At 44.1% G+C, this 10,843-nt stretch overlaps 1 protein-coding gene across 2 annotated transcripts in view; it reads left to right on the top strand.

Annotated features, from left to right (window-relative positions):
- Positions 1–3,283: 3,283 nt before the first annotated feature.
- NPL (N-acetylneuraminate pyruvate lyase) overlaps positions 3,284–10,843 on the top strand; it is a 39,202-nt gene continuing 31,642 nt past the window's right edge. The window contains exons 1-2 of one of the 2 annotated variants that reach the window (XM_057729430.1): positions 3,284–3,312; positions 7,993–8,077. In XM_057729430.1, the coding sequence (XP_057585413.1) occupies positions 8,010–8,077 (68 nt within the window). In that variant the 5' untranslated portion in view covers positions 3,284–3,312; positions 7,993–8,009. Of the gene's footprint in view, positions 3,313–3,527; positions 3,589–7,992; positions 8,078–10,843 lie in introns of those variants that run through there. The other variant, XM_057729429.1, reaches the window with a different exon arrangement.

Raw genomic sequence — 10,843 nt, 5'->3', positions numbered from 1 at the left:
TCCTCAAATCCTCGGGGGTTGAGGTACATAGTGTTTTGAGGCAGAAGCCTGGTGTGTCTCCCTTTGCCTGGAAGAGTAATACTGCTATTCTTTTCTACTTCACCCAAAATTCTGTCTGCAGGATTTGATTTGGCACCAGTGTGCAGAGAGGCCGAGTTTTCGGTAATAGAACCTTTCGGTAACCTCACAAGAAGGTGAGGGCAACCTTTTTGGGACACTACCCTTTAAGTCAGTTCAGGAGCTTGTGATGGAGCGTCACATCCTGCTCCAAGGATGGAACATGTGGCCAATCTGATCAATTACAGTGCTCTAAATCCCCCAAGCTCTTTCTTCTACATCACCGAGTTTCAACCCTGAGTTTTAGTGAACGAAATAAGATGTGGAACCCCAATATTTAAAAAATAAAAGCGGGGGGGGAGAGTCGAAGGGAGGCAGTGCCTCCAAACCCTTCCTGGCCTGCAGATGGACAGACACTGTGCTGTCTGCACTGTGGGAAAAACAAAGAAATAGGACCTGGTGCCTGCTTGGAGCACCTCACAGTGGTGTAAGGGGGGCAGGACATAAAAGTATGAAACGTTAATAAAGGTGATTAAATAATACTGCATAACAAGAGACGAAATGTCACAGAGCCCTTGACACTCATCAGAAAAGTGTCAGAGGACTTCAGGCCAGCAGTGAGCCTTTTGTTGTCTCTTCTTCTAAGCCCTAGTCAATTGTCTAAGACTTAACACGTGTCACCCGCCCCCAGGAAGACTTTTCTGAGACATTCTCTTACCTCAGCATACACACACTTACACACAAACACACACACACGCAACCAGTCCACTGAGAGTCTCCCCTCCGCGTTTCTTAATATCTACGCATAGGTCTCTATATATATTTTTTTAAATAAATGCCTTTCCCACAATTCACAGTAGAGGCTGTGAATTTCTTCAGGGCAGCTAGGGATACTGGCTTGTGCACCCCCCCACCCCCCCATTCTCATGAGACTCTTCCTACCCTCCCCTCCTCCTTTCCATCTCTCCTTCCACAGGTGTCAGCCCTTCGTAACAATCTAAAGGCTCTCCCTGCCTTCTCTTGCCACCTCACTCCAAAAATCTCCTGCACATCAAATTCAATTTTAGCATCTGCTTCGTAGCAAACCCTAATACATTATAATAAGGAACTGCTATGTAGGGACTATTCCCTGGTGGCGCAGTGGTTAAGAATCTGCCTCCAATGCAGGGGACACGGGTTTGATCCCTTGTCTAGGAAGATTCCACATGCGGAGGAGCAACCAAGCCCGTGTGCCACAACTACTGAGCCTGTGCCCCTACAGCCCGTGCTCCTCAACAAGAGAAGCCACCGCACCGAGAAGCCCACGCACCACAACAAGGAGTAGCCCCCACTCGCCACAACTAGAGAAAGCCCACGTGCTCTCAAAGACCAAACTAAACCAAAAAAACAAAAAGGAATTGCTGTGTTCTACCATATTTATATAAACATTTATATATTTATATAAATAAATAGATATTTATATATAAAATATATTCAGAATATTGGCTTATTGGCTGCTAATGGTTTATATCGTTTGGGTTTGAAATATTTAATTTGGCATATATGAAAGTGTGACTTTGAAAAAAAATACTAACATTGTCCCACTGGAATATAATATTCTTTTTAACACTACGAAACAAACAGATGTAACTAGGACTCTTCCTTCCTTCCTTTTTTGCAGGATCACACAGAATAGCGGTTAATAGCATCAGCTCCCAGGCTACTCGAAATCAAGTCACTGTTCAGTCACTCACTGGCTCTATGGCCTTTGGCAAATCATTTTCAGTCTTTAAACTTCTGTTTCTGATCTATAAAATGGGAGGATGCTTCCTCATCTGTAAAATATGAATTAAAAAGATAGTACCCACCACAGAGTGGTTTTATGAATTCATTGATGAGTTGACTCCAGTGCTGTGTGCAATGAAAGAACTATCCGAATGGATTTCAAAGCACTTGGCAAACTAGAAAGCACTTTGGTAAATTCGTTTTTTCCTAAATGAAACAAGCATTGGCCATTGCCTTTTATGGAAAATTGAGGTTAATTCACATCAGCAAAAGAAAGCTGAGGACTTGTTTATGGCTGTGTTTCTGACCTACTAACCCAGTACTTGATATTAGAAAATAAACTCTTGGGCTTCCCTGGTGGTGCAGTGGTTAGAATCCGCCTGCCAATGCAGGGGACACGGGTTCAATCCTTGGGCCAGGAAGATCCCACATGCCTCAGAACAACTAAGCCTGTGCGCCACAACTACTAAGGCTGTGCTCTAGAGCCTGTGAGCCACAACTACTGAGCCCACACACCACAACTACTGAAGCCCATGCGCCAAGAGCCCGTGCTCTGCAACAAGAGAAGCCACAGCAATGAGGAGCCCCCCTTGCTGCAACTAGAGAAAGCCTGTGCACAGCAACGAAGACCCAACCCACACTAAATAAATAAATAAATAATAAAATAAAAAAAAAGAAAGAAAATAAACTCTTGACATTCTTGCAAATTGGAGATATTTTGGTTAAAGATACTTTTCCCTTTCAAAACTCTTTCAACTGTTCTTCAGAATATGGCAGAAAAGCTGCTACATTACTAACTAATCTGCTTTTAATATCCATTCATTTCTCTCTTTTGTTTAATTGGAATATAGTTGATTTACAATGTTGTGTTAGTTTCAGGTGCGCAGCAAACTGAATCAGTTATACATATACATATATACACTTTTTTTAAGATTCTTTTCTCATATAGGTCATCACAGAGTATTGAGTAGAGTTCCCTGTGCTATACAGTAGGTCCTTATTAGTTATCTATTTTATAAATATTAGTGGTCAATCCTAATCTCCCAATTTATCCCTTCCCCCCTTTCCCCCCTCGTAACCATAGGTTTGTGTTTTACATCTGTGACTCCTGTTTTGCAAATAAGTTCATTTGTTCCTCTTTTTTTTTTTTTGGATTCCACATATAAATGATATCATATGATATTTTTCTTTCTCTGACTTACTTCACTCAATATGACAATCTCTAGGTCCATCTCTTTCTAACCGGAGAACGTGTGGGGTTGTTGCGACAGCAAGAACCTAAAAAGCACGGAATCCCTACCGGGCAGGCAGTATTCACAGCATGCTCCTAGAACATCAGCGCAAATTTCAAAACCCAGAACCTCAAAATTCCTGTTGTTGCAGGGACCTGGACAGAAGGAAAGTTAAGACGGAAAGGAACCCAGGACGCGGAAGGGCTGGTCAAGCAGAAGAAGAAGGGAGAGGGGTGGCTGCCGCGGAGTGGAGCTGCAGGTGAGCGCGCGCTCCGGGCACCCAGGGGCCAGTTCAGACGCTCGCGGCTGTCGAGGAGCGGGGACTGCTGGCCTATGTTCAGTCGGCCGCCCAGGGAAAACTGAACTCCACCTTTGCCTGAAGCCTTGGGGTGCAGGCCGCGCGGCGCGGGGCGGAACCACAGCCCCAGGGGCCGGGCCGGGGCGGGCACGTGGTGCGCGGCCGCGGCGGTAGAGAGCGCGAGGCAGCGCGGGGGAGCGCGGCGCCCGGCGGCAGAAGCGGACCCGCGGCGTCTGGGTGAGCGCGGCCGCGCAGGCGTGGGCAGGCGGCCGGAGGAAGACTGTGCGACAGTCGGGAACGGGGGCAGAGGGGCGCGGGGCGCGGAGCGCTGGACTCGGGCGTGGGTGAGACGGGGACGGCCGGACGCAAAGGGCAAGGCAGGGGAGCTGGGACGTGGAGCCTGAGATGTGAACGCGGCGCCTTCCCCAGCAGGGGCGAGTGTCCGGACGGACGGGACAGAGGGACCCACGCCCCTGGACTCGGTCCAGAGCGCAGAGCCGTACCCTAAGGATCCTTGTTTTCGAAATGATCAGTCAGCTGGTGGGAGGAGGAGAGTTTAGTGACTCAGTGTGATACAATCCCTTCATTTGATGGGAAATTGTATTTCTGCATTTTTGTTTGTTCGTTTAGTTTTTCTGTTTCTGTTTCTTTCTTTCCAAGTGTTTCTCTCTCGAGTGATTCTCCATGCCCAGAGCTGCCTCCTCCTCCTCCCCCAGAGGTTTTTTAAAAAAACAAAAACAAAACAAACAAACAAACAAAAAACCCTGCCCTTTTAAGAGAATTTGATTTAGCAACCTGAATTCTTTGCACTGAGGATTCTTGTCTGGATAGAGGTGTGAGATTTCGAGAGTAATAGGCCCTCCCCGAGTGTTTCAGTAATAACATTACAAATTCACATTAAGCCTTAGGCTGGAGAATGTTGTGCTTGTTTTTGACACAAGCTGTGAAGAATTTGAAAGTGTAACATTACCCAGTTTATTTAAAACTCGAATTTACAAAATGTGGCTCATTCTCAGTTACTGTTGTGATTTTTTTACCCCATCTCTTCCTGGAGCAGTTTCACAATTTACAAAGCCAGCATACTTCGCTCATTTATTTAGTGTATTGCTCTGTGCAAAGATAGATTTTTTTTTTAAAGGGTATGTGATTTTTTAAAAATTTTATTTATTTATTTATTTATTTTTAATTTTTGGCTGTGCTGGGTGTTTGTTGCCTCTGCAGGCTTTCCCTACTTGGGAGGGGGGAGTGCTACTTTTCATTGGGGTGTTCAGGCTTCTCATTGCAGTGGCTTCTCTTGTTGTGGAGGACAGGCTCTAGGTGCTCAAGCTTCAGTAGTTGTATCACGTGGGCTCAGCAGTTGTAGAGCATGGGCTTAGTTGCTCTGTGGCATGTGGAATCTTCCTGGACCAAGGATCCAACCTGTGTCCCCTGCATTGGCAGGTGGATGCTTAACCACTGTGCCACCGGGGAAGTCCCCAAAGATAGATTTTTGAAGCTGTTCTTGCCCCCAGTGGCTTACACTCTAGAAGAAGAGCCAGAACTACCTTGCTAATATCTCTGATGTAAAGTTTTTAATGAAAGACAAATGTTTGAGGGAATTCTGAAAAGTGAGAAATTATTTTCCCTTAGGGCATCAGAGAGTGTTCTCCGGTTTTTGAAGTAAGTTCTGAAATTTGGTTATTCTGAAGGGGCTGAAGTAGGAGATACTGTGGTTCTGGATGGGAGAACTGGAAGAGCCAGGACAAGGTAGGTGGCAACAAGGACCAATTGGGCTTCAGGTGTGAAGAGATCTGTACCAAGACCCAGACCAGGGAATTTAGTATTTGTCCTCTGGAAGCCTGGAAGAAGTTAATTGGCATTTTTTTGAGCAGGGCAGAGCAAGATCAGAAATGTCTAAGCTACTGGGAGGTTATTCTGGTTGCCTGCCTGTATTGAAGAAAAGAGGTGGGATTAGGACAGTGATTCAAAATTCCCATCCCAGGTTCCATATCTTTAACCAACCAAACTGTATTTCAGTGCACTTAATTTGAGATATATATAGATGTCTATACATACCTACCTATCTCTATCTGTCTATCTGTCTATCATCTACCTACCAATCCAAGCTTTATGACCGTCCTACGAATATCCTTGTAACTGCCCTAAATATGAAATAAATGCAGCTAAAAGCATAAGAATATGGAAATCTAGGGTGTACAGCCTAGTACTTTTCAATTTAGGAGACTTTTAATGTGGAACCTAGCTCTCTAGACTCTTATCACTTGAACCTTCTTGAGCCCCTGTGGGCCCCTTGAACATGGAGTTATGCCCATTGGTCTAGATAAGAGGTAACAAAGGGTAAGTTATGAGAGGGGCAGTAAGGCCGGAAGGAAGGATTGCAGGAAAGAAGATAACAGATGGAACTGAAATGATTTACTCCCTAAATAGAAAAGAGTAGCCAGGGTTGGGGAGGAGGTACTGGTGGGGCTGAGATGACAGGAAAGATGGTGCTGATAAGGGAATGCTACTTGCTAATGTCCCATAGTCAGCAGAAAAGACTTCATGGAGGGGACTGAACTGTACTTACTATGTGCCTGGCACTGTTGTAAATCACTTTACAAGAACTAATCCATTTAATTCTCTCAACAACCCTGTGAAATATGATTCCTGTTATCCCCATTTACAGAAGGGGAAACTGAAGCACAGAGAGGTAAAATAACAGTCCCAAGGTCACCCAGCTGGTAAGTGGTGGAACCAGGATGCAGACCCGGAAGTCTGACTCTATAGCTAGCACTCTAATCCCTCTACTGTAAGGAGCAAAGGAAGAAATCGTTTAGAAGACCAGATGGTAGGTTCCATTTGGGCTGTCTTGAGTTGAGATGCATACAGAAGGGCCAGGCGAAGGTGGGCAGCAGGCACAGTGTAAATCTCATGTGATGCTCAGACCTTCCTCTGGGGTAGACAGGGCCTGTGTTGCATTTTCCCTTTGGGCCGGGTGATTACATTTCTCTTGCAGAACTTCCAACAGGATTTAGTCTCATCTTCGAACTAGGAAAAGTCAGAGAAACCCTAGTATCCTGTATATCTAGTAAGGTTCCTCTTTATTGCTCTTCAGTACGGAGCAAAGCTACTTGAAGGATTTGGGCTTAATTTTAGGAGCAAGCCTCGCTAGGGACATACCTGTAAGGGGAGGTATCATCGTTGGCCTTTCACAAAAGCGATAAGTTTTGTCACACTGTACCCTTTCATGTTTTTGTCCTTGTCCTGGCCTGTTTCTAGCTTCAAGGTCTCACCTGAGCCAGGACTCTTGGGGGATACAGAAAAAGTGGAAGGAATGATCTCTGTACTCTGGAAGTTTATATTGTTTGGGGAGATGAGATTAACAGTTATAAAGAACAAACAAAATGAGATAGTTCATAATTATTACATTACGTGGGTCAGATTTAAGTTTAGTGGGCATTTGTGTTTTTAAATGTGCCAGTGACCTCAGAACTATAATATACTCTCTCGTTCATTACTTATAGACATCACTGTATTTTCTCTAAGCCAAACATCTTTTGTATAATTGTTATCAAATACTGTCTGATTATGTTTTATTTTCTTCTTCAATTGTTAGACTTTGCATTTGTGCCTTCAAATTTTTATGTCCTACAGCTCAAAAAATACAATGATAACACTTCTATTAAGTGGCAGAGCTGGGGGTTGAACCAGGCAGTCTACCTGTGGAATGCAGGCTATTAACCAGGATGCTCTGTTGCCTCTCATTGCCTGTTTGGGGCAACTTCTTGGCTTTTTTCACACTGGTTATGGACAGGTCCACTCTCCGCCAGGTGGAGAGGCTTTTGCCTCAGATGAGTGTTGCCAGGTCCACTGTCTCAGCAGCGGTCTCCCCATCTGTGGAAGTCATCATCCAGCTACAATCTGAACACCTCACTCAGTCACCCACACATTCATCACTTTTTAATTGAACACACAGTGTCCAGCAGAGCACTCAGTGCCCAGAAAACAAAGGCCAATGAAATGTATTTCCTGTCCTGGGGGAGCTTGGTCTGGTGGCGGAGAGGTGAATAAATGTTTGTGATGTGATTTGCTAAGAGCTAGGAAAACAGGGGGAAAAATTGGTTGAAACTAGAACCTGAAAGGATAGTTAGGTAAATCGAAAGATAGTCATGTAGATCACACTGAAGCCTTAAGACTTAAATACTGGTTTTAGGGGAGATTCTTGCTTAACAGTATAAAGATACGGAGAGATGAGAATGTCCCTTTTCTCCTGACCATATTTCCGCTTGAGTAATAGTAATTTTTCATATATTCAGACTTGCTGAGTTAGGTTCATATTCTTTCTTTTGCTGTTATTCACCCCTGCTCTCTGAGGTTACAGATTGCCTCAGTCATCTATACAGATTTATCTTTATCTTTCCAATGATATGTCCCAGAACATCACTCTCTTCTTGTCTCCACCTCCCCTGTCTTTAAAATAGCTTCCTCCTCTATAAAATGAAGCTCTCACATTTTACATTCTTCTCATTTGCTCTGTGTGTTTGTATGCTTGTAAGCATTTTTCACAGTTCTAAGCTGTGTGGGAACGGACATTGCCCCGGAGTTTTATCATTAACTGGCATTCCTAGAAGAAGGAGAGGACTTACGTTGTATCTTTTCCAGGTTTTTTCAGCAGCTCAATGGCCTCCCCGAAGAAGAAACTTCAAGGTCTTGTTGCTGCGACCATCACGCCGATGACCGAGCATGGGTAACTATGGTTTGGGATAAAGTAATCTCCCTCCACCACCATGGTCGGAAGGTCTCTGTAGGAGCGGTCGCTTAAACTCTGCAGCCTCTGTCCCTGCACTGCCTCTGACCCCAAGTCAGAGAAGAGGTCTCTGTCTCACAAACAGTGCAGAAGGAGACGAGGTAAGGTGTGGCAGCTCACCTTCCTCCCAGTGTCTGACCCCACGAAGAAAATTCTGTTTGGACTTCATTGGCGCCCTGGCTGTCCCAAATAAGGCCAATGGAGCTGGGTGAGGAGACTCTCGTTTTAGCAGGACTTGAGATCAAGCTCTGGCCCCTAGATCCTGTCTCTGGACTGTTCGGGAACATGATGAAAATGTCCTATCCTGAGGAAAATGGGGAAGATAGCTGCCAGACGGCCCCCTCGGGCGTGTCTTACAGCCTCATTTCAACATTGGTTAAACGTTGGGGAGCTTGCGTGAGGGAGTTAACCACAGATGATTGCTGAGAGGTTGTTACCCAAGGAGGCATTTTCCAGATGAATGTTCGTGCCTTTGCTGGTGCTGGCCGATAGTGGTCATGTGCCGCGGGCATCCATGAGCCGTTTATAACCACCCGCCCCCCCCCCCCCCCCCCCAGACACTGCCATTAGTAAGATGAGGATTCATCCGCCTTTGGGATCTGAGTGTTTTTGACCTGTTAGAAGAGTCAGTTTGCCAAAACAGTCAAAATTCTGGCTTCTTTAAGTTTCTTTCTTCCTCTATGAAATGTAATTGTAGTCATACCTACATCATGGAGTCATGCATGTTAAAGTGAGATAATCCCTGTCGTAGTGCTTAGCACAGGGTCAGTATGCGCTTAGGTCAATAAGCTTGAATTGCTATTGTGGCATGAGGGGTAAATAGAAGATGAGGTATTTAAGGTGTCTTAAAGGTATATTTAAATAAGGCTTTTATGTTTTTGGTCTTCTCTTACTGAATTTTGTAAACCTTAACTCTACCCCTTTAAAGTACGTGAAATTTCTTATGACTTTTACTGTTCTCATGCAAAGTTGGCCGTATGACTGTTTTCCCTTAAATCATTGGAGTTCAAGACTTCCAGCTTCTAAGATTCTTGAAAAATCACATCTTTACTAGGTCTAAATAAAATTCTTGCTGAGATGGCATATAAATTATTCAGTGGTTAATAGCAATTTTTTTTTTCTGCTGCTTCTCCATTTCCACAAGCCCTAAGAAAGACTGAAGTCAGCTCTTAGTGTGTCAGCCACTTGCTGGGCAGATAAAACAGAAGGCATGTGATTGCATGAGCAGACAGCATTGACTTCCTGTTATGGAGTAAGATCCTGTTTGCAAGCTCAAAGCACTACATCTGGTGGATGCTACTTTAACCTTTTTAATCAGACGCCTCTCAGCCTAGAAGTGGCTTCTTCAAAGTCTTGCTTGTTCGTCTGGTATCTGTGGAGTGCCAGCGTGTTCTAACTCTACCATGCGGTTTTCCTGGGACGCCAGGACCCATGCCTGTTAGAGATAACTAAAATGACTCTGCTTTTCCAGATCCTTCTCTTTTTCCCAAATGCCTCTGACCCTGTTGCCTCCATTACACTATTTCCTCTTTTTCCGTGACGTCTTTTCTCTTCTGGGGCCTTCACTTTCCTGAGGTAGGAAATAAAAATAAAAATGCATTTTTTATAAGGACCTTGTAAGAATTTAAATTAAATTAAATTAAATCCAATTGTATGTCAGTACATGGCACACAGTAGGCATGTAAGGTTTTTTTTTAAGGACTTTTATTGAGATATAATTGACATACAATAAACAGCATATATTTAAAATGTATAATTTGATTTTTTTTTCTTGTTAGTAATGTATATATGGCAATCCCAATCTCCTGATTTATCCCACCTCAACTCCCTCCCCCCACCCCCATCCCCGCTGTTTTCCCCCCTTGGTGTCCATATGTTTGTTCTCCACATCTGTGTCTCTATTTCTGCCTTGCAAACCAGTCGAGCTGTACCATTTTTCTAGATTCCGCATATGTGTGTTAATATACAATATTTGTTTTTCTCTTTCTGACTTCACTCTGTATGACAATCTCCAGGTCCATCCACGTCTCTACAAATGTCCCAATTTTGTTCCTTTTTATGGCTGAGTAATATTCCATTGTATATGTGTACCACATCTACTTTATCCATTCATCTGTCGATGGACATTTAGGTTGCTTCCATGACCTGGCTATTGTAAATAGTACTTCAATGAACATTGGGGTGCATGTGTCTTTTTGAATTATGGTATTCTCTGAGTATATGTCCAGTAGTGGGATTGCTGGGTCATATGGCAACTCCATTTTTAGTTTTTTAAGGAACATCCATACTGTTCTCCATAGTGGCTGTATCAATTTACATTCCCATCAACAGTGCAAGAGGAATCCCTTTTCTCCACACCCTCTCCAGCATTTACTGCTTGTAGATTTTCTGATGATGCCCATTCTGACTGGTGTGTGGTGATACCTCATTGTAGTTTTGATTTGGGTTTCTCTAATAATTAATGATGTTGAGCAGCAGTTTTGTTAGTTCCTTTTCTCTCCATCTTTCTGCTGCATCCAAACATTCCTCTAGGTGTGAAGCAGGTTTGGAGCACCCACCAGGAACAGGTGGGCATTAACCTACTTGCCCACAAGGGGATCTGCATCTCTGGCATGTTTCTAAGAGACAGGACAGAAAGGCAAGCCACATGGAATCTAACACCTGGAAATTCTGCCTGGTGACCTGCCATCACAGGAGTCTTCCTAA

This window comes from Hippopotamus amphibius, chromosome 3 (genome assembly GCF_030028045.1).
Source record: "Hippopotamus amphibius kiboko isolate mHipAmp2 chromosome 3, mHipAmp2.hap2, whole genome shotgun sequence".
Classification (NCBI taxonomy): Eukaryota; Metazoa; Chordata; class Mammalia; order Artiodactyla; family Hippopotamidae; genus Hippopotamus; species Hippopotamus amphibius.
The sequence above is the reverse complement of the archived record's forward strand: the minus strand, read 5'-3'. Positions and strand labels throughout refer to the sequence as shown.